At 38.4% G+C, this 25,014-nt stretch overlaps 1 protein-coding gene across 1 annotated transcript; it reads right to left on the bottom strand.

Annotated features, from left to right (window-relative positions):
* Window positions 1-2,376: 2,376 nt before the first annotated feature.
* On the bottom strand, window positions 2,377-19,751 carry LOC139127968 (uncharacterized). Its single transcript, XM_070693820.1, has 15 exons — window positions 19,735-19,751; window positions 18,837-18,977; window positions 18,574-18,722; window positions 17,563-17,883; window positions 16,252-16,581; window positions 15,654-15,831; window positions 15,320-15,474; window positions 14,668-14,970; window positions 10,909-11,229; window positions 8,883-9,054; window positions 6,834-6,976; window positions 6,066-6,371; window positions 5,572-5,694; window positions 2,988-4,759; window positions 2,377-2,765 (listed from the first exon to the last, which is right to left on the bottom strand). The coding sequence occupies exons 1-15, from the start codon at window positions 19,749-19,751 to the stop codon at window positions 2,739-2,741; spliced, it is 4,458 nt and encodes a 1,485-aa protein (XP_070549921.1). The 3' UTR covers window positions 2,377-2,738.
* Window positions 19,752-25,014: the final 5,263 nt, after the last annotated feature.

Below are 25,014 nucleotides of genomic sequence, written 5' to 3'. Positions count from 1 at the left end.
CAAATAATTCAAATTCATTGACACCTTAATTAGTTATCGGTTATCTCCCCTCAGTCAATCCTTACGTAATTGAACCAGAAGAAATATAAAGATGAGGGCAGGACCTACTAATAAAATCAGCCGATTGAAACTACATACATCCAATTGACTCAAAAGACCCTAAATCGCCCATCTGGAAATACACTGAGATTACATAATCTACCTCGATGTGTATATGAATGAAACAGTCCATTGTGCTGTCCGTACGTACGGTTTGGTAAGGCCGGGGCCATAAACGTCCTTACCAACACCTGCTTTGACAATTCAAGATAATATTTGAAGCAAATTGACCTTAGCTTGAATCTAGTGAATCAAGAACAGCAAATGTTATAAAGTAACCAGAATAAAACTTATAATTTTGCGTTCAACTTTGTTATTGATACAACACACATGTAGTATGTGATCTTTACAGGGTGATACACTGTTGGATCGAATGCAGCTTTGACCTTGGCCATAGACTGTTTTAAAATCAGATTCTTGAAATCTTGATGCCACCGACAGTTATATTTGTCGAGTTTACTGCACTCGTTCTTTGACTGTTGGTCAAATTATTGGTGGGGAAAGAACGCCACTATATATGTTCCCCGGGGCCACTTGAAGGCGTTGACATTTTGAAGTGTAAACAGTAGTAGGAACGAGTTACATGAATGATTGCCATTTCTGGCCGTGCGATGGCAGTGTCCATCGAACAATTTATGGCCCATTACGCCAAAGGTTGTGTTTCGAGAGGAGGTCTCTGCCCTCAGCAACCCTCTTGGCGGGCAAAGTTCGAAACAGACGTACTCTCAGGCCTCATCTCCATTACAAAGGTGAGTGGCGCCCTCAAGGTCAGCAGAGGACAGGCAGGTAGCCTCGTTTTAAAATATCGCCATCTTGTATCCGTCTGAACTGACGAAGCTGATAGAAAGAAACGGTGAAATGAAGTATTGCTTAGTGGACGTCGTCTCTCTATGATGCATATGTAAATCACATGACCTGTATCATTTGTTGCAATTGTGTATTTGAACAGATTATTTAAAACGAGTACCAAGATTGTACGAGAAACTTGCTTTGGAAATAATAACAGCTCCTAAGCCCAGCAATCATACCTCTTGGCAATGTCTCACTCAACAGATTGTAAACACGTGATTTAACATCTGAAAATGTCACCTTGTTCCTGTCCCGCTGTCAAGTCTCTCAAATTAAAAACACAGCACTCTGTAGAGGTATGAAGTAAAAAGATCTGGAACTGGTTATTGCGTCCTTAGAGTACATTATGTATTTAATGCGACAACTTGAACACGCTGATAAAAGAAAACAGCATGATCTACACATTCTGCGTAGTGAGTTGTTAAATCAAGCTTTTTTATTATAAATATGATTCACATTTGAATTAATGCCGGCGAGTTCATATAATTCTTTCATTACGTATAAAAATTATAACTTCCTAGGGTTTGTGGGTTTCTTATTTTTTCCGTGTGAAAAAAATTAACAGCAATTGTGAGAGCTATTGTAGTATCCGTTTTCTTTGAAAATGTGAGACTAGTCAATTCTTACAATATATTTATGGAATGTAGGGTCCTGGTTTTATAATGACCTATGATATATTGTATTTACTATGATATTATACAGAAACCGAAATTGAATACAGTAACTTTGGTAAAAATATTATTGTCAAAAAAGACAATGATAAAAAAACACCAGAATTGTATCATGTAAAAATATAAATTCACACAGAGTTACAAAACAGTTAAGATTTCACACACGACCAGGTAAATACGAATATGGTTGATAAGTAATAGATGTTGCCATTTCAAACATTTATATATTGAGTTACACGGATGTGACATAAATACATGTTTCTATGAATATGACCACCCATAGCCAACCGGGCAGTTTACAGCAAATTGAATTCGTTATAAATTTGAAAAATAATGAATTTCTAGCGTTTCAAGGAGCAATTGTAAATAGTAATTCATATAGTAATTCAATTCAAATCATATTTTCTCTAGGCACAACAAAGCTCCCGACTTACAATAAAAAGCACAAACACACATGTACAATCTGAAAAAAAATCGGTGGTTTTTGATATTACATTCGAATTGTCGGTACAGAATGACAGTCTTTCTTCTTCTAACGACTGTATTTCCTACTGCTAAACGACCACTTTATATTTTTGCACTCTGGTCTTTGGAAAGATAAATTAAATTACAATATACTACACTAGTTTCTAACGCTACGACATTTCAACAGCAAAATATCTGTCCATTATGTACTCTTAAGATGTTAGTTAACTGCGTAAGTGCCATAATGCTGGAGCTGTAAACAGGTTCTTACAGGTTCTCTTCTGACTACAGGTATATACTTACAGGTTCTCTCTGACTACAGGCCTTATTGGGCCTCTAATGTCAGCTCTGATCGGTTTTGTCAAGTAGGTAACTCGTCAGCAATATTAAATTTGAAGGGTTGATGTTTCCATTCAATCTATTTTCAAATACTTGTACTGTACTTGTAAAGCAACCTTTCCGGCAATTAACAAGTCTGTCTTTAACGACGAATAGCGCTTCATGGTTTAGACATTCAAATAAGCACGCTGGTGGTAGGATATTCGAGATTAAAGGTTTTATTGTTTTTATGAAATTGTTTGGCTTTCATCTATTTCTTGTTCGTACCATTGATCGATGTTGCTTTCTTCGGGTGCGTCATCCAAATCCTTTTTTTCACTTTTTCTTCTTCTTCTTGGATTTCTGCATCAAAAAAAAGACAAACAGAATTCTCTATTATTGCAAACTGATATTATAATTTTTCATAAAATAGGGACAGATATACAAGGTATCGTGCGGTAATGTCCGGACTTATACAAGGTATCGTGCGGTAATGTCCGGACTAATTCAAAGAATCTCTTTAATGTTCCTAACATATAAAATATGATGCTCATCTATCATGCTCTTGAATTCATTATGTCTTACCTTATGTTTCCTGTCACCATGGCTACCACTTGCGACGCCGTCATTTGCAGTTGCCATGTCAGTTTCTTGGTCTCTGTCGTCAGTTTCATTTACTACGCTGGACGTTGTACCTCCTGTGTGGTCATTGAGTGGCACTCCAGCTGTATTCTCATCGATGTTGTCACGTCCCGCCATGACGTCATCACCATCAGTGTCTCGAACTGCTGACTCTCCACGACTGTCTGCTTTGTCTTCGTCGTTGTCATGTAATTGACTCTTCCTCCTCCTCTTCTTCTTCGGCTTTTCTCGTGAACCTGACGTTCGTTCCTTTGCATTTGCAGCATCCATGTCATGCGATTCAGATTTGTCTGCATTTTCGCGATCACGTTGTCTTGTCTTGGTCTCGTCCTTGCTGTCACGTGATTTCAATTTATGTTTCGTCCCTTTTCTATCGGATTCGTCTTGTTTCTTTTCCTTGTTTTTTGATTTGGCGCGCTTTTCATCATCCATGTCACTATTTGACTCAGAAGACGAACGAGACGATTCATGTTTTTCTCCTTTCTTCTTTTTCAATTTGATTTCTTCATCGCTACTTGAGTCTGATGAAGAGCTGGATGAGCAACTTGTATTCTCTTTCTTCTTCCTCTTTTTCTTTGATTTCTTTTTGAGTAAGCGACTTTGTGGCTTATCATCTTTGGTTGATGTGATTTCTCTCATCTCAATGTCGCCATCGCCTCCCCTGTAAAGTTGAGAAGCCTCCCAAATGTCATTGTTGGTTGTTGCTTCAGGACGATATGTTCCAGCATCATCAGCGGGAGAGGCTGATCTTTTGCTGTGTTCGGATTTCTCGCCCTCCTCGGAGCCAGTTTTATCGCCTCGATGTTTGCTCACTAGAACATCAGCGTCGTTATCCCGATGTTGTTTCGCTTTGTCACTTTTCTTTGTCGATGTTTCGCGTTCATAGGGATGTGTTTTATTTGAAGTATGGATCGCATCTCGCGCACCTTTGTGTTTCTGCACGTTGGCGTACTCATCTTCGACATGGTCACGAACACCACGTTCGCCCTGAGGGTCAATATGTTTACCCACTTTTCTACCACTGGTCCTTTTTGACTTGTGTTCATCTGCAAAATGCGCATGTTTCCCCGAGCCTCCTTCCCGGTCTGTGCGGTCATCTCTTCTACCAGTGCTTTGGCGCTCCTTTTTGTCAACATCATAGTCCCTTTTACTTTTACCATGGTGAGATCCATCGTCGTACTCGCCAATGTTTCTTATTCGTCTCGTACTGTCTTCTCCATCACTGTAAGGTCTTCGATAACCCTCATCGTTGTATCTGCCGCTTTGACGTCTTCCACCACGTTCATCCTGATAGCTACCAGCGTAACTCAAATCACCCGACCCGTTGCTGACATCGTCTTCAGAAAATCTACCGAACGTCTCACGATCATCTCCCTTTCTGTCGTCTTTATCAATCTCTTCTTCACCTTGTTTCCGAGCAACTGTTGCCTCTTTCGGTGTAGATGCCGTGACGGGCGTTTCTTCAACATTTTGTGGCGCGACGACGTTCCTGTTATGCAGTCTGCGTTTTGCTTTCGCTGACTTGTCGGACTTCTCGTCGTTGTATTCGTAACCCTCTGTGTGATGCGGGTAGAAGGTTTTTGGCCGCTGAGGGCCAACCGTCTCGGCGGCCTGGCTGTACCTGATGATGTCCATGATATATTTTCCCGGCCTCGGCACCGCAGAATCACCCGTGTTGGCGCTGTGACTGTCGTCGGTGACTTCGTTATCTTCAACTGCAGACAAAAAAAATCACGAAAGACGAATCCCTATATTTCAAACATTACCAAACATGTGATTGTAGGAAACACCAACGGCCATCGGTAATTTGTGGAGGCAATAAATATGGTTGACGTCTGAACGTATTCTTTCCCTAAAATTATCATTTTTTGAGGAAAAAATAAGTTTTTATCCTCACATAAGCTTTAATCGGGGAAGAATTGATTTCGAAAACCATAGCAAAGAAATCAAACAGGTTCAATATTGTGATCATTGCAATAGTTATGCCGACTTCCGTGAAAGTCCCTATTTTTAGCCTAGGATTCAGGATGGCAAATGGCGTGAAAGCTCTACATAATCTGTAACTTTCGACTATTTTTCTCCGTTTACTTCTATTTGTAACATACACATCTTTTCCTTCTTCCTTCAAAATCTTGTCGAAATGTCAGCCGTTCTGTTTATTAACAAACTTGGGGCTGTACGAGCGTTGAGATTCAAAATGTAATTTTTATCGCATAAATTTTAGTTACAGCTAGAATTCAATGGTAAAAACTAACACTGTAAGCAATACAATGTACATGAGTTTGTACATAACGCATTGTGTTGACAGGGCTAGCAATACTTGATATCTCAGTCAATACACTGTGGGGAGTAGAAGAAAAAGACAATTTGCCGGCAAACATTTTCAAAAGTTACAGCTAACTGTAAACAGTTGAACCAAAACAAACAAAAAACAAAAAATCGATGGGCAAGGAAGAAGCGCGTACGTCACATGTCGACAGTTATGTATGTTATATACAATACTGGATGGGTAACAATGCCTGCCTACCTTTCTTGGCTGAAGTGCATTTACAATCTTTGACGAATTTCATCACTATGACAACGATGACGAAAATGAGCGCGACACACGCTATGACGGATAAGCTGATAACCAGGGCTTGATTCTTCTTGCCTTAGGAAGGAAAGACATGAAATGCGGAAATCGATAAAGGTTCGAAAATATTTTTTTTATCACTGTACACTTCATCTTCAGCGTATCTGTACATATGACACACCTAAAAACTACCACATTTATCTGTGATAACACGTAATCGTGTCGGTAAATTCCATGGCAAAAGGGATGCATTTCCTCTAGTTTTTGACACAATCAATCATATGTCAAATGATTCCCTGTCAATGACATATAATTACTACAATGATACTGCATCCCATTTTTTCTTATTCATTGCACATGCACAGTATTCATTTCTACATTATTTTACCATGATCAGACCGGACAATCGATATTGCCAAACACAATACTCGCAATAACTTTTTACTTACATTTGAAGTTCAAGGGGCCAATTGTGCATTCTTTTGGCTGCGCAAAAGTCACGTGATCCGACGAACAAGTGAAAGTAGCACCCTGAAGGTCAGAGGTCAACACTAGTTGTAATGATTCTGAAACGGATTGGTAATCATAGACTGTGAAGTCAGGGACGAGTTGGTCATTGTCATGTTGCCATACCAATGTTGGCATGGGATCCCCACCACGTGACATGCATGTGATTGTAACGTTGCCACAAGTTTGCAAATCATCTTCAGTTGGGCCGCTGCATGCTGGGTAGTCCGGACTTGGAGGCTGGGCATCTACAGGTGACCATACAATTGACAGTCTAGTCAAACACTTGTTCGTGTCTGAGCAAAACCACATCACAAACACATTGGATGATTTTATATTCCGATGATGGTCTCGTCAAATTTCGTCACAGTTCACTTATTTGACGAACGAGTTTCCTTTTCATGGTCGAAATCTGATCTCGAATTTGTTTTTCTTTACGGTTCAGCAGACAAAGTGAACAAGTGTAGCGTAAATGAATCTGTTTATATATGAGACTACAATTTACATAATATATGAAAATGAATGGCCAATTGAAATTCTGTCTCTCTCATTCTCTCTCTCATTCTCTCTCTGACTTCGTGGCTTTGTGTGTTTCTATATGTGTCTGATGTTTGAAAATTATCTTCTGTGCAATTTTAATTGTCTGGCAAATCTAGCAATATTATATACCCAGTAATATTGACGCCAGGTTTTATTTGTTTATGACGTACCTCGTAACGTCAGTTGCACCGGAAGTGACGACTTTGATTGACTTCCGGTTGACTGGCATTTGTAGACCCCGGCGTCGCTTTTAAACAAGGGTTCTATTTTTAAAAAGTATTCTCCTCTATCTGCATTTCCAGTTATGGAGAATCTATCACAAAGTATTGGAAAAAAAATACTGTAAGGCAAGGTGAAGAAAAATGGTGAGGGGGTGTAGGAATTGAGCGTTTCGAAAATTCTGTGGGTAGTCGACGGGAGACTTGAAAGTTTTGCTCTGCCTATAGAGGGGACCTGAAAATATTTTGGTTTCCAACATTTTGTTGTCGTCTAATGGTTATATAGTTAGTTATAATCGAACAAAGACTAAAACAGTTTTGTGGCATTTTATATCTTTGATCTCGGAAAAATCTAAAAATGTATGAATACCATTAAATATTCGTAAAAACATAAAGTTGACCTCGTAACGGGGAAGAAGCTGCAACTGTATATATTTTTTTAGTATTTCTATGCAATGTATCAAATACTGTTTCTTGATGTCTCTCTACAGCATGCTGAAACACACAGTATTCAGTTTGTCAACAAATCCTATATATCTAAACATTAGTGATAATTGAAATAGAGTCCAGACTGAAAGTTACTGTCAATGATATAATGCGCACGTACACACAGGCTGTGTTGGCAAGCTGAATACCGGAAAGGTAAACATGCTGTAGGAGGTAGAACAAGAACGCGGTTGTATAAACTGAACAAAAATTTTGTCAAAATACAAAGTTAATACAGCTACTGCCCTGCCACTGCCTAAAGGCAGCGTCACATTCACTGCTTACTGGCAGTGACAGTGATAGCTCTGACTCTGATGTAGTCGAAGAGTTTGGGTCACATGACGCTAATGACAGTGACACATACTTGCACACAAGATCAGGCCAAGGAGCAACACATGGAAGACTAGGAGGGGTAGGAGACTTAAAGGGGAAGTTCACCAAGGATGATTTTTATATATGTGCTAGCTTTGTGGTCACTTACCCCGGAAAAGCTATTTTCGCCATTTATAACTCGCGCGATTTTTTACAAAAACCGACATAAATAGTACAGGAAGTTGCATTTTAGGGCTTTATCAACTCCATGTAATTTGAATCATGGGAAAAAGCTCCAGGCTTGGAGCTTGCATCACGTGATATGGATGGGACCATCTTCCGATGGGTATGGCATTGTGCACTCACCCACGCTCAAACCAGGCTGTGCGTATTTACATAACTATTGTTCATACTGAGTATCCTTGCATAAACGATGAATCAACTGTCCACTGTCAGACTTTGTGTTGCTGTTTACTACTAACCACTGAATCTACCACAAGCTTCGATGGTTATAGGAATATAGTCAGAACTATCACCCCACTCCATTGTTAAACAGCCGGGAAGGCTTGTGGTAGATTCGGCAATTAGTAGCTAACAGCAACACAAAATCTGACAGTGGACAGTTTCTTATAACCGATTAACTCAAGTCGGCTTAGACTGCTAAATCCAAGAAGTCCCCTGATGCATTTAAAAATGAATCAATTTAAGAATTTGTCCTAGGAATATGGCTCTATCATAAGAATAATGGTTTGCACGATAAGGACAACTTGATTAATCAAATGTCTATCAACATTTCCTATTTTGTTTTGTTTTTATTATATGTAGCATCCACGTACAGTCGTATACTCTTAGAAATGGTGAGACCCTCAAAATAAGTCGGTGGGATTTTGTGCTGGCTGCGAGATTTTAACTAGAAGATGTAAAAGTTGTTGATATGGAAATGGCTGCCTGCCATTGACTTTCAACGACGACAAAGATTGATGTATATTGAAATTCTGGAATGTGAAACCGGTTAGAGATCTAACAAAGACACAACGCTGCTATTAAAATATGCCAAGGCACGCTATAAATTCTAATGAAACATTCAAAATGAGTCATTATCACAAATCTGCGTACTTAAATACCGCACATTATATTCTGCATAAATAAATACTCCCAGGCCTATGTTTCGCTTTATGCAATCACTCTGCTAAATTAACTTACCTGTTGCTATAACCTTCTTCAACATCACGATCAGTGCTAATTAAAATGTCGTCTTGGTACCACAGCAACTGAGAGTTTACTTCCTTGTTGACGATTGCGCATTTGATTTCAACGCTGTAACCTTCACGTGACACTCGATCAGCTGGCACCATGTACAGATGTGGGGTTATGGCTGAGACAAAATGACAAACATAGATATGATGCATCTCGTCGTCAATGTGTCAAGCATTAGAAAGATTTATTTAGTTACACCATGGAGGTAGGTAGGTACTACCTCCATGGTTACACGTTACTACGTTCGATCAGTAAGCATAGCGTCTTTGTCACGTGATAACCAGACGTAACGTACGTGTAGCACAGACGTACGGAACGTCAAACGACGTTCCTACACGCAGTCATAATTATGTGCAGTATTTTTTAGATTTTCTCGATGATTTCGACGAATTTACACAAACAAACTCAAAAGGTGTCATTGTAAATCAGCAAACATCTTTGATATCAGAATATTTCGTAGAGTTTGCACCTGTACAAGAAGTAATTGCTATAATTTCCTTACATAAACGAAATATTGCAGTCGCATTAAACTTTTTATCTGCCGCGTACAAAAAGAATTCTTTAAACCACACAAATAACTGTATCAAAGAAAATCGGCCGATTTAAGGTACTTCGAGGATACAAAGAGCTACTATGAGAGTAGTCCTCACATAAAGAAATTAATATTTCTCAAAAATTACACAAGTTTCGCATGTTTCTGAGAAAAAATGCAGCAATATCATCGGGAAGGCGCAACTAAACCAAGCAGGGATACGCGCACACCACTGCGCGCCATAAGACGTACACGTAATAACGTGTAAATAAAGATCTCTTATTTGTTCAATTCCGATGTCAATTTACCTGACTTTCTGAGAATTTCAGAGCCATTGTGATTATCGTATTACAACCAAAAATATTATAGAACTTAAATTCTGCTGAGGTTTAAGTACAGTGGACCTTCAGAATAATATATGCAGGAATAACATTCATACCAACAACAATATTCAGTTCTATTGCGGACCTCTTCCAAGTCAATCCTCACTGTAAAAATAGCGGACGCCAGACGCGTAATTACGCGTTCAAAATGTAGATGTCCGTGGTCAAATTTGAACATCTAGTGTTCATATTGTTAACATCATGTTAAATATTATTAAAACGCTGATGTTCTAAACCTGAACACGGTCCACAACCATCTCTTTCAAGTGTTCAAAAACTCAGCAATATAAAAATTTTACAATTGTGTGAAACAATTAACTGTCTTTACTTTTTTTACTTTACTATGAATGGTTCTATTAAATTTACTACTGCTTCGCTGTCCGCCGAACGTACATGGATTTTGATGTAATATATTTCACACTTAGTGAAAAATATCCCCGTCTACAATTGCTGAAATTATTTTTTTTTCTAAAAAAGAAATTAGTATAGAAAATAAATTTACACTTTTAGTATGGGTTGAAATTTTGAAAAGTAGAAAACAAAACCAGAAAACCACCATCTACGTTTCTTGCATGTACATCGGCGTGCAAGAGGTGTTCTACTTCTAAACACTTGGTTTTGTGCCTTTTCTTATTCCATCATACATCAAAATTGAAAGCCACCAATTCATTTGGAACCCGTAAACTGTAGTGTTCAACATCTGAACACGTTAAATTGAACATTTGTAATATACAAATTTGAACGTGTAGTGTTTCTGAACATCTAGACGATTCAAAAAGTGTTACAAAAAGACGTGTAATTGATGTGTTATCCTTGAATATTTAACCTTATAGTTCTCGATCTTAGAAATAAATCAGTAACCAACCAACCAATCAATCGATCAATCAATCGATTAATCAATCAACAGACCAATCAATCAGTCAACCAATCAATTAATCAATCAATCAATGCTTTTTGGTGTGTTAGTTCAACTGGTAAACTCTTTAGGCGCCACTGTCTGATGTCATAATAGCAAACAGACCATCAATTTAAGATGACTAAATGATCTAAACCTTACTATCAACGTGGAGATACGCCGACTCGGAACGACCCTCCACACTTCGATTTCGTCTTCTTATTGTCGACTTGACCATACCACACTGATAGAACCCCGTGTCGTCAGCTTGGATGTCGTTTATAAGCAAATTATATACTTCGTTGCTATGATCGCCAGCTATACGGTATCGGCTATTGCCATTGGTTATTGTCGTATCACTACTTATAGCCACTCCATCCTTGTACCAAACGACACTTCCGATTTTCCGTCCAATCTGACATTCCAGAGTTATTGTTCCATATGGGAAGACTGTGGCGCTTTTCGGAGACTTTTTGATCCATTCTTGTGTGATAATTAAAGAGAAAATCACAAATGTAAAATTGCAGCATAAAAACACTAATAATATGGCAATGTAAGACAGGCCACTTTGCAGGGGCCAAGAAATATCAATATTGCCTGCTTTCATGGCAAGGAAAGCGAAACTAACAATGGGATATGTAACCAAGTGAAATTATTTCAAAGCCGCTCATATAGTACACACCGTTGTTTAACTATGAGTTGTGCCTTATGGTAATTAATGTTCTTTGTGTGAGACAACTTTTCAAGGTCGAGTCAGTACCTTTAATATGTGGCAATCCGCTCATATTGAAATAGTGTATCTTTCCGCGCCTTGTTTACCATACATGCAACAGAATCTGATTTTCATTCTTGTTGTTAGCTAGCTACAAACATGTTCTTTGGAGCGATTACCATCACATTTGAAACTATTGTCCAAATTAACTGCGTCAATTGGATCAAACCAACCCCATTACAGTGTATCTGTTATTAAATTAAGCTGAGCATTTGCCTTACTCTAACAATGTGCGGACGCGATTAATGTAGGGCCATTGGACTCGATACCCACAACATTACATGGCATACCAAAGAAACAAGATCATGCTCACTTCCGTACTTTAACAATGAATGATTGAATTCAACTACAAGGAGAGGAGCCTGTAGTGAGTCGATTGATATACATGAAGAACAAGGGACTACTTCTATCTAAAATGGATTTTAAAGTACGACTTGCTCTCAAGACTTTCCTTCAGGAGAGGTGTGTTGTATAGGAGCAGAACTGGGGTAGATTGTAAAAGGCACTATCAACTTGTTGTGCCGAAAGCCTACCACAAGATTGCATTGGCAGCTCATGATCACACTGGACATCTTGGACAGGAACGCACTCTTGACCTGTTGTGTCAGAGATTTTCCTGGCCCAAGATGTCCTAAAGATGTGAAGAACAAAGTTCTAATGTGTGAAAGGTGTACTGGAAGGAAAAATCCAGCCGAAGCCAAAATAAGTGCCCAACTTGTGACTACACCAACCAGTCAGCCTTTAGAACTGGTCTGTATGGACTTCTTGTCTTTAGAGGAATCCAAAAGATGTATCAAGGACGTCCTAGTCATAAGGGATCACTTTACAAAGTATGCTGTTGCAATAACGTCGCATGCGTAACCAAGCTGCAAGAACCACCGCCAAGCAATTAATAGCAGTTGATATTTCACTAATGGATTTCTGAGCAGACTGCACTCCTACCAGGGACGCATTATCAGGGAGTTTAGTAAGATAACAGGTGTTGACAAACGTGGAAAACTCCTTATCACCAACAAGGTAACAGACTTTGTGAGCGCTTCAACCGCATACTTGTTGAGATGGTAGGAATTTTGGACAATGAGAAGAAAAATAACTGGAAAGACTATGTGGCTCCCTTGGCACACGCCCACAACTGTACAAGACATGACAGTAGGGGATTTTCGCCATACTGCTTAATGTTCGGTAAACATTCACGTTTACTGTACATTTACCTTGCTGTGAAGCTGAATCACCCTGCACCAGAATCTTTAAAATCATTTGTGAATGAAATAGATTTGAAGAAATAGTTTGAAGAAGTAGTTTTGAGTTAGCTTATGATCACGCCACAAAAGCTGCCGGTAAAAGGGCAGAAGAAAATAAACTGAGATATGACCAGCGATTACATGATACATTACCTGTGCTCTCCCTGGCCTTTCGAAATTGTTAGTAAATTTACGAATTGGGTTCAAAAAATATTAGTAAGCAAAAATTATGTTATTCTGAGCCCACCAATTTTCAACAAGCACTTCTGGTACTCAATAAATGATTTTAAGGGGATAGAAATGATGAATGATTTCACTATAGACAAAGGAAAATGATATTCTTTTTTTTGTTTTTTTAACAATGAACACTATGGAAAGCCGTTCGGGACCCCTCGGCGAAAACTCTTTCCCCATTGAAAATGCATAGGTTGAAAACAAAAAAAGTTTTCCGTCGAAATATACAAAAAAATACCACCCGGCTACAACATAACTTTTAGCGGCGCCGTCAACTATCCGTATTAGCTATATAACACACCTTTTCCAGCGAAGAGTGTACAAGGCTGCTTTGTGTGCATCGACAATGTGTGACCAGCTGATTTGACAATAGACCATAATCAGTTTAGATTGGAACAATGAATGCTTGCACTTGTTGATCGGAATAGGGACCTTTATCAGCCTCAGTCATAACATAAATTACTAACGCGTAACTGTTTAGCTTTGCTGGTTCAGGTTGTTTTGCGCAAGAGTTCAAATATTACTTGTAACGTCCATGAGTAAATTCATGATTGTTGTCCTATTTCAATACAAGAATTTAACAGATCATCTCAGTGTGTGTCTTGAGTGATTTCCATCTAAGCTTACCCAAGTGACCTCTATTATCAAAATTAACCGTGTCAATCTGATCCAACCGGTCCAATTCTCTGCAGACAACTGTTTGCTGAGAATTTGCCTTACTCTAACATTATGCGGACCGGAATGCTTACATATACAATGCTGTTGTAGATTTGTTCATAAAATGCAGAGCATGGCTACTCTAGTAACCCATTTTATAGTAGTTATCTTAGAGAAAAGTGAAAATAGGCTGTTGGTACGACTGCATATAAGTGGACACACCGTTTATGGTGAATTAAAAAGGAATTTTCTTAGGAGTACGTAATGGGTGATCATATGAGTAGACTCCCTTCTAACAATTAAAGCAAAATGTTTGTGTGTCCACTAATCTAAAGCAAGGCTTTTGAGTATTTTTATCTAGATGTAATCTTCCAATAAAAATTCACTTTATGTTTCTTAATCCTCATTACTTACGCGATTGTTAGTATCTAAGCAATGACGTGAGCTGATAACTACACCTGTACAAGACAGCCCTTAAGCAATTGGAATACTTCTTAGAATATATCATGTAATGACAACAATATACATACAAAGCCAAGGAGACTGTGTACATACGCAGTAAAACAATGACAAAGAAGTAGTAAGATAAAATGACCTTCAAGTACGGGTATGCAAGTTAGTGCATAACCTTTTCACCAACCTACTGGTAGGCCCTGCATCGACCTTGCCAACTTAATTGATGATGGTGTCCAAACACTTGTGAATAAGCACGGGTTTATAAAGTCTTATAGCTCACATTTTAGCAACATCGTTGGCAAAATATATGCAGTGTACAACAATCGTTCAGAAAAACAGGACAAAGGACAAAATGGCTGCTTGTGTACAGCGTGCTCGGAAGGTTACATCTGATTAGTCAATTTTTACTTTTCACTGCAACTTAGGGAGTATTTTTGTATTATGGTAAGATTCAGCCAACCAATTGGATAACAGCTTCCGAGAAGCTGCACATTAACAAAAGTGGAGGTCTACTATCTCACATTTATCTTTTCTGATAACATGGGTTAAATAGTCACCTACCTATTTTCAACGGTCCAATGTTACACGTTTTTGGTTCACTAAATGTGGCATGGCTAGCAGTACACGCGTAGGTCACACCATCCTCGTTTTCGCTTACAGAAAGTTGAAATCCAACTTTGACCCCGCTCGGTGAATCCATGTTCATTTGTTGTATTGGTTGCTCGTCTTTACTCCACTGTAGACCTGGCAGCGATCCAACGCCTTGAAACTCGCAAGTAAAGAGTACAGTATCACCAAGATAGAGAGTGTCGTTCCTCATTTCTATTCGGCAAATCATGGAGTCGTGTGAGAGTAATTCGGGGGCTGAAAAATCAAATAGTGTAGCCTAAGTCTCCAATAAATTCCTTGCATTTGTGAATCTGAGCTTGTTGATTTTAGATTTCTATACCTATTTTTCACAACGAAAGAGCCACAAGTCTCGTCGTAATCTACACAAGTAGTGGTCTTCCCGGACGTAGATATCGAATGATGTCTAAAAGACAGGAAGGCTGCACAAATGGGAAAATGAGACCTTTATATAAAATGGCGTTTTACCTTGAAAATTACCTAGGCTATAATAAAGGTCCGTTTTCATGTAAATCTGCCTTCTTTTAAATCCCGGCAAACTTTATGTTGAAAATTACTTAGAATATGAATTGTCCTCATAACTCACATGTGATAACTTTCAACTCAGCCGGTGTCGACCACACATATCCCTGAACGCCCTCTTCCGTCAAATGACACGAATACTGACCAGCGTCGCTGTTCTGTAAGTTGCATATTTGAAGGATGTACTCTCCATTCGCTTGGTCACCGATAATTGAATATCTAAGTTTGATAAAACAAAAACAATTAACACAAATGCATCTGACCTCGAATTGGTGAGGTTAACACCCTTAGCTGTTGTTTACCTATAATTTCTGAAAGACTTGGTTGATACTGGAAAGTTACATTTCACGACAAACTGACTTTTTATTAGATCATGGCGTTCTACTGTTGACACTCACCTGTCTGAGAATGCTGTCTCCATACTTGTGTCTGTGCTGATCTTCTTAAGACTTTGTTGATTGTCTTGACTTCGATACCATTTCAGATATCCAACTTTGTGTCTTGTTTCACACTGTAAGGTAATGTTATCTCCCGGTTGTCCAACTCGTGACGTGGGTGATTGGGAGATAGTTTGCTCTGGTAACAAAATTAAGCTGGGTTAATTTTCCTGTTCAATGTTTTGACATGAGAAATTTGCTATTATGTTATGTACATTGGCAATGCGACAGGTCAAAAGGTAATCTTCAGATTCAAAGAAGAGCAGTTAAGAGCCTGCTTCATCATAGTTGCAATTGTCTGTACTGTTGCAAAAACTAAACTTTCTCCACCACCCCACCACCACCACCACCACCATCACCACCACCATCATAATCATCGTCGTCGTCGTCGTCATCGTCGTCGTCGTCATCATCATCAGCAGCAGCATCAGGAGCATCATCACCAAAAGCACCACGACAAAGAAGAAGAAGAACAGCAACAACGTTGACGGCATCAAACCTCTCAAAAGACACAAACGATTAACCTAGACGTATGGAGAAAAACGTAGCAAGAACTTACCTTGAATAACAATGACAGTTGCTGCCCTCGACATCAAGTAACTTGAACTTCCAGCTGCAGTAACCGTACATGTGTACGTGCCTGCTTCTTCTGACGTCACACTCTTTATAATTAAGTTATATTCCACGCCGACATTGGTTGGCGCCTCTACTTGATAAATGCGACTAGAAACGCCATTGTTCAGAATGTAATCACTGTTTAAAGGTTCGCCATCTTTTTGCCAAATGACAACACCTTCCTTGTCACTGACAGAGCACTGTAAGGTGTGGTTGCTGTCTTCTAAGAGAATAACACTGCTCGGTTCAACCAAGAATGATTGTAAACTTGAAGCTGAATGAAAGAACGCATACCAGAAAAGTATTTTAAGGGTAGCAGTTCTAGAACGCTTCACTAAGTTGACTTAAAGTAGAATTCCTCTCGGAAACAAATATTCGAACTCTCAACTTTTAAACTCCTTGCTGGTTCACTGTTTATGGCGTTTCATTTTTAGTTATTGGAGTCAGTGGAGTTTCTCTGGCCTACTAATTTTTTGAAAATCACAATAAACTTCTCAACAGAGCTAAATCAGGGATCGCGACCATTTTAATTAAATAAATTTTCAGGTATTGCTAACTGTTGGGTAAATGTTTTTCAAGTACAGTACTTTGCCCGGTGATCCCGGATTTTTATTCTTGATATGTTTCATTTGGGATAATTTAATCAAGAGATCGAGTTCTTCAATTTTGAGTTGTGCACTACCTTAATGGCGAAATTATTCAAACTCCACTTTCAGTGTACCTTGACTGTTCCACTCTCTCAACATGTGAAATATTTAGCCTTCAAACACAGCCCTAATAGGCGTAACATTCAATTGTATTATCCACAGCGAATTTTAGCTTTGACCAGAATTCGCTCTTCGACAATAACACATCATATAGAACGTAATGAGTCTTGCTGTGGAGGCTAACGATTTACATTTCAACATTTTCTTTGGAGAAATCAAGAAAATGCATTTTGTTTGAAGAGGAGAACTGTAGTGAAAATCTGTTTAAAAAGTTACAGATATTGTCCAATGAAGTAAGTATTGACTGACACGAAATGTCTATGTTCGAAGTATTCACTGAGTTCGATGTTGAGGCCCAAATGATGCTCATCGATGTATGGCAGTCAAACACTGAAAGATACTCAGTGTTAAAAGTTTACCATACCATGCCTCTTGCTAAAGAATTCGCACTAATGTCTGTCGATGTATCAAGAGCATTATCTGCACTTATCTTCAAACGATCGTTGACACAGTTAAGATTTTCGAAATATGACGACAGAAGTGCTTACCATTTACTGTCAGCCTGACGACACTGGACTCGATTCTGGGATTGTTAGCAGCTTGAGTAACAACACATTGATATATCCCAGAATCCTCTGCGACGACTCGATGGATGTTCAAGTTGTACTGTCGCTGTGACTGCCCCACGACTATACTGTACCTGTTGTCATAGGCGACAACACGTTCGTCTGCGCTGACGGGGCTGCCGTCAATGAACCAAATCAATGTACCTACTTTGTTGGCGACAGCGCATTCAAATGTAACGTTGAATCCAACAGCGGTTGTAATAGAAGTAGGTGTCTTTATGAACGTCTGCAATTCAGTGTCTACTGAAATATTCAAAAAATGCTTTTCACTTAAGAGTATACATATTTCATGTATATTCCTAACTATATCACCGGATAAAACTATACATCAGCCAACCATTCCTTACATCCATTAAACCATCCAACAAACACCCTACCCCTCACCGACCAGCCCATCTACCCGCACTATAACACACACACACACACGCACACACACACGTGCATATATGTACATGCACACAGATACATACCTACCTAACTACCTACCTACCTACCTACCTACCTACCTACCTACATACATACATACATACATACATACATACATACATACATACATACATACATACATACATACATACATACATACATACATACATACACACATACACACACACATACATACATACATACATACATACATACATACATACATACATACATACATACATACATACATTAATAATAATAATAATAATAATAATAACATACATACATACATACATACATACATACATACATACATACATACATACATATACATACACACACATACATACATACATACATACATACATACATACATACATACATACATACATACATACATACATACATACATACATACATACATACATACATACATACATACTCATGTGTAAACGCATGTCAATATCACAAAGATACAGATGAAGACAGAATTGATACATTGCTTACCTACATTCAGCTGAGCGGCGTCTGGAACAACCTGGCCATGGTTGTCTGACTTCGTCAACAGACATCGGTATGTACCCTGGTCTGAAGCTGTTAAATTGTGTATCTTTAGGCTGTACTCGTCACTGTCGCCGTCACCAACAATTTCATATCTGGAAATAAAACAGGTTTGAAAACACCAACCGGGCCTCAGTAGTCGTGCTGAGTAAAGAGAACTTACAAGTAAAAGCACTGCTGCACCGGAGACTTGAAATCGTCATACTCACCGATCGTCTGCAGCTATAATGCGATCGTCTTTAGATATCACCCGATCGTCATTGTGTAACCATAGCAAATGACCTGTTTTGTTGACAGCGACACAAGTGAGAGTCACCGTTCCTCTGATTGGTGCAACGGTGTCGTTTGGGCTTGTGATAATATTTTGTTACTGACCTACGATATAAGCATGTATGAAATATTAAATGGATTAGTTAACCTACAATTGCCACAGTGTGTATTCTTTAGTTATCAACGCACAGCGTAAGAAATGTCAGGCAGTTTAAAGCATATTACTGAATTCGTCCAAGATTTAAATTACAGTAGTTTGCTTTGAAGCATTGGCATTACGCGAAGTAGACATATTGTCTAAATTGAGGTGTTGTCAACACTGTCAGATGTAATTATCAGCTGAGCAGTAATTCAAGTCGACAACAGTGAAATCAACTCAGCCAAATTTAAAACATTGTCTTACAGCAGGTCAGATGTAGTCAAAACAACTACACCTGAAAGCCAATGATAAGACTTGGACAGTGCTTGGACATATGTGGTAGTGTTGTTTAGACTACGTCTGACCTCCTGCTAGACAATGTTTCAACTTTTGCAGAGTTGATTTTTTATGATCGACTCATTTTACCGCTTAGCTGTTAATTGCACCTGACAGTGTTGGCAACACCTCGATTTAGACAATATCTCTAGTTCACCTAATGCCAATGCTTCAAAGCAAACCACTGTACTGTTTTACTGCTGGCGCCAAACTTAAGGCACTTATGCACATTAACCATGTTGTTTCAAAGGCTTTTAAAATGCTTGGATATATCAAGCGTTTTTGTAAATATTTTAATAGTATCAAAGTTTTAAAAACATTGTATGTCTTCTACGTCAGAAGCCACGTTGAATACTGCTCACCCATCTGGTCCCCTCATCAATTATATTTAATAAAGAAATTAGAAAGAGTCCAAATAAAATTTATCAAGTATCTTTGTTTCCGTTCATCGATGGCTTACTCAAAGGCTCTGTATACAGGGCTCGAAATTAGCGGTAGTCCCGCGTCCACAGACTACCAACTTTTCCCTGGGGCTACCAAAGTCCATGAAATGGTAGCCCACACGGACTACCAAAGCCTGGGACATGAAATACTTGGCGTGCGATGTCCGTCACTTTCGGACGAGCTAAATGCAGTCAACATGCAGTTTCATTTGTTTGAAGCAATTATCCTTTCATCTATAACACGATTGGAACTAATTTGGGATAATTGGATTTGCATATTTTCAAATTTCTCAAAAGTGTTAGGTGCAGTATAGCTGAATGTTGCAATATTGCAAATTACTCATAAAAACAAGTGTGTAACGTAAAAAGAAAAGCAGATGAGATAACATTTGTAGATGAAATCGACATTACTTCACCATCCAATTATCCCAAATTAGTTCCAATCGTGTTCTGTGAAGAGTTTTTTCTGGTGACTATTACAATTTCCACTGCTATGTTGTTGTTTTCACAAGATGCATCTAGCATTTGATACTAGAATGTTGAGTTGCCTTTCCGTGTGCAGTCTTTGCATGCCAGTTCACACCATGCTGTTGATCGACAGCATACAAGACGTACGTGCTTGTGTCAAGTTTTAGGGTTTTGATGCTGAAATTTCACAAAACTGTAACTTCTATATCAAGAGATTATGTAATCAGTTTGATTTGAAATAGTAATATAAAACACTGTGTCAGTTAACTGAGTTTCGCTGTCTTTTATCTATGGTTGTCGATCAGTATCAATGTATTACGTTCTGTATAGAGAGACTCGGGTGTAACAAGGCATGCCAGTTCATAAAGATCATGAGAATATTTTTTTCTTTACTCAAGTTACAATTTCTTTGGATGTATAAGCCGATTTTGAAAGTGATAGAAAGTGTTAAAATATACATAAATTAGCAGAAATTAAGCGTTCGTGACACATAACATGGGGTTTCTCGAGTTGAAGCCCCTAGTTTGAAAACTAGCCGTATTTACTGCTATTTTGTGTTGCTGAACAGGGGCTTATACTCGGACGAGTACAGTATCCCTAAACTAAAATATTCATGGACTACCAGCCATTGTCACTGGGCTACCAACTTCAGAAAATGGTAGCTCAAGTGGACTACCAGGGTAAAAAGTTAATTTCGAGCCCTGGTATAGTAACCTATGTTATGAATTTCGCCTTCCAACATTGGAGAACAGGCGAAAATTTTTAGACACTCTTTTTCTTTATAAAATCCTTCACTCAGTTTATAGTGTACCAGATGTTCTTGCACAGATTCATTTTAACGTTCCTGCTTTTACCTTGCGTCGTGCTGTTCTTTTTAGACCAGTGTCAGCACGTACGAATATCTTGAAACACTCATTTTTATCACCATCTCAGACATATTTTAATTCTATCTGTAACAAGCAAAATTTAGATATTTTTAATAACTTCCGTAATTTTCGTCATGGATTATGTAGATCCTTTTTTCTGAATAATTACTTTTATCTAGATGTATTTCTGTGTATCTTTCGCTGTGTTGCTGTTTTTTTTAATGTGAATTCTCCTGTCTGTTTGTTTTCGTTGTAACTGTTATATATTTTTCGTTTTTGTATTATATTTTAATTTTCAAACGAACCTGTTATTGGGGCAACCTGTTGGTTCGAGATTAAATAAAAACAAATTACTTGTGTATAGTAATCAGCGACCGCGAACTTGAAAGATACCGTCGAAGTAAATCAAGGCCAAGCTCACATATACTTTGTTACATGTACATTACGTCACAATATGCACACTTAATATGTGACTGCACAGAAATGGACTTTTTCTTGTGGTTCACTTTGCTTACCCTTTGAGCGCCCAAGTTAATTTTTGTCGCCTTTGATACAGCGGTCATTGTTTTTAGGTTTGTGCCATAAAATCTAAACCAGAACAGAACTGAACACAATATTCGCCGTTCATTTCTTTTCATCGATTACAAAGTCACGCAGTAAAAAAGAAACTATTTGAAGGAAGTGTTATCCTCGATTTCAATTCTTAACATTCATTATAAAGCGCCATTTACCTGTACATGATGACATCGATGACGTCAGCAGAATCGAGAATAGGATCAGTGAAAACATTGAGGTAGCGTAGGGACTCTGGGTTGACTTGTTAAGGCTGCAAAATATTAAAATAAAAATATATTTTTAGTGATATCCATTCTGGCAAAGAAATCACATTCATTCAATCGATGAAATTGGAGTGTATAGTGATTTAAATATTGCCTTTTTCAACAGAATGTCATTCGCAAGTAATTCATTATAACATTGCTTAACGAGCAAACTGGTATTACAGCAATGTATCAACGTTGTAGATTGATTTGAACATGCTGTTCGCTTCTTTAAAATGAAGTATAACTTTAAATATGACAATTATTATTATTATTATTATTATTATTATTATTATTATTATTATTATTATTATTATTATAGACAGTATGCGTGTTTTCTTCCCGTTCTCTCAAAATATATCGATATACAAATTGTCATGCTATCTCTCCATATAATACATTCTGTACATGTTATTGTTGACAAGTGAATTCTCGTTCGCAAATGACGTCATTGATATATTTGTCCGCTTTCTTAGATTACACTTTTGGACGATGATACGACAATGATGCGACATATGCACAAATTGAATATACGGTGGTTTCAATCGGTTCGAATTCACAATGTACTGTACCCAGTCACCTGGCGGAGAAGCCACAGACAAAACCGCTTGGCCAAATCCCCAATCTCAAAAAAGATTGGTTCACTAACCGAGCTTAGTTGTTTACAATTTTTCTGACTGTAACCCCCTCCACACGCTGTAGAGTTCGTGAAGCACTCACACGCTCACTATCACACATCGCACAAAAACTTTATCGAAGCGAAGTAATGAATACATCTATTAAACTGGGCGAAAGAAAGCCTCAGAATGCGACGGCTAAGACTACAAGCTGCAACAACAGTCATACATGCAATATTGACAAAATTTGCCCGCGTTTCAAGCAGCGGTGTCCGATGACGCGCATGTGCAGCTATATTTAGTAACAAACTGTAACTGAGAACAGCGCAAGTTAGTTGACTGCGCTGGTATGTCCAATAATACATACTTTCACTTGATTTTATTGGGGGGGGGGAGTAAGAACAAGAAGTCGTGTTTTGCTAACGTTAAAGAATGTAGTATAGTATATCACAATTTGCAGTCTATGCAGTTTGAAGCTGTGCTTCTCCCGTGAAGCGTAAGACACACAACTGGATTACAGGTATCGGTTCTAGAAACTATGAGAGTTTTTCGAGACCTTTAGTTAGCATAACGGCTAAACTTTGTGCAAGCGGAAAATGTAAGTTGTAATTTGATTTCATTACTTGACGTGTGGCATTTTGACTTAATCGCGTTCTCTGGGCGTTTCTTGTAAATCAAGATGAACTACAGAAATCACATGTAGGGTGACTGTTGAAGAACCGCAACGCTAAGTTCACAAATACTCGAGATTTCAAATCATGATCCGACACTGAACCATTCTTTGTCACTCATAAAGCCAGTTTAGAGGTCCCTGTGTTTGGCGTGGTCGTTATGGCGACACTGTTGTTAGTCACACGAGACGCTATGACATAATCTAAGGGTGATGACACGCCCTGCAATAGTTATACCCTGACCTTTCTAGACTGTCCTTATAAAAGTTTCCTTTCAACCGTGACTGAACCGAAGCGTTTTACACACTGTCTTGTGAGTGCACTAAAGGGCGGCCATATTTGTTTGTTTCTTTCCTAGCTCCCAATTCGCAACTGATACGTTATATGAACACGAATCAATGTGTTTTTTCTTGCTTCAAAGATCAATGATGAAATTCTTGGACATGATTTCTAATAACATACGTCAACACCATCCGTACGGTGTTTGTAAAATCGCCACATAAGGTCTATTAGTCATAAATATAACTATACGTTTGATTTTGAGAACTTTAAAGAGTTTGTCAACTTCATTTTTACCACACGACTACATATTTGCGAAATTATCAGAACGTCTCCATAAGTACATGAGATTTTAGCGTATTTTCAAAGCGTTTCTGTTCTATAAAATTCCTTGTGACACGAGTATTTTTGCAGAACATTACGTTACCAATGTTTACACAATAAAGTATATGATGGGCGATTTGTGAGGATTTTCAAACAGGTTACCATCGATTAGGACATTTTCGAAACGGCAAAATGAAATTTTATAAAGGAGCAACAAACAAAGATAAATTATTTTTTTTTAATTTCATTGACAAATGTGGTGCAATCCTTCAGGGCAACACGCTGTCATTTTATTCTGCGTGTTAGTCTACTATCACGGCCAATCAGACTCTAAATGCGGGTTGTGATGAAGTCCCGAACTTTGACATAACAGTGATCATGAACAAAAACATAGCACACTAACATAGAATTTCAAACAATGGCAAAGTTTTTCTTCCCAGAATTGTTGTGCCTTCTGAGGTCACGGTCACTTCCTTTAAGAGAACAACTTCTGAAAAAGTCACTATTTGCATTGCCAGGCGTTACCACTTTGATCGGTCTTTGTTAACGCTCGGTCGACTACGAGTTGCCTTGAAAAGGAATAGGCTGCATGGTATATACGTACAGATCACTGCGAGAAACGAGGTCACTCTAGATTCTGCAATTGTTCCAGGATAGGCAAGAGTATCAACAAAGACAATCACAAAAACTCACATGGTTTTACGACAAGAAATACATAAACAAACCAAATGAAAACGTTTTTATCACATGCAAGTGACATAACTGTGGGTACACTTGCGATAACTCATAAAGGCGCGTCATAATGCTGTTTGCACAAAATAACGATGACGTCACCAACGGTAACAGTAAAGATCTCGTCTGCGACTTTCCAATTAATGTAACTTAGTTTAATTTGTTTGCCTCAGGTGTAAGACTATAGCTAGGCTTATCCCAAATATTCATATAATTTTAATGGCTTCACTGTTATTTGGCATGGAGAGTTCTTAGAATACTTCTAGCTGATTTTTTTAACTTTAAAAATCTCAACAATAAACTTCTTACCCGCTGGAGAAAAGTCGTTAGACACAGCCACCGAGCTCAAAAATATATTGCTGTCGTTCCCAGACTTAGTTGGTTTAATCCGAAACCATTAGCTTTCTTCGGTATCTCCTATGAG

The sequence above is a fragment of the Ptychodera flava genome, chromosome 3, assembly GCF_041260155.1.
Source record: "Ptychodera flava strain L36383 chromosome 3, AS_Pfla_20210202, whole genome shotgun sequence".
Lineage (NCBI taxonomy): Eukaryota > Metazoa > Hemichordata > Enteropneusta > Ptychoderidae > Ptychodera > Ptychodera flava.
Note: the sequence above shows the minus strand (reverse complement) of the source record. Positions and strands in the feature narration are given on the sequence as shown.

Bases quoted from the DNA above. Each gene is read 5' to 3' on its own strand.
- LOC139127968 (XM_070693820.1), bottom strand. The intron at 16,582-17,562 runs GTAAGCACTTCT...TCTTTCATTCAG, and splicing joins CGTCAGGCTGACAGTAAATG to CTTCAAGTTTACAATCATTC. The intron at 6,372-6,833 runs GTACGTCATAAA...GGTCACCTGTAG, and splicing joins GGTGCAACTGACGTTACGAG to ATGCCCAGCCTCCAAGTCCG.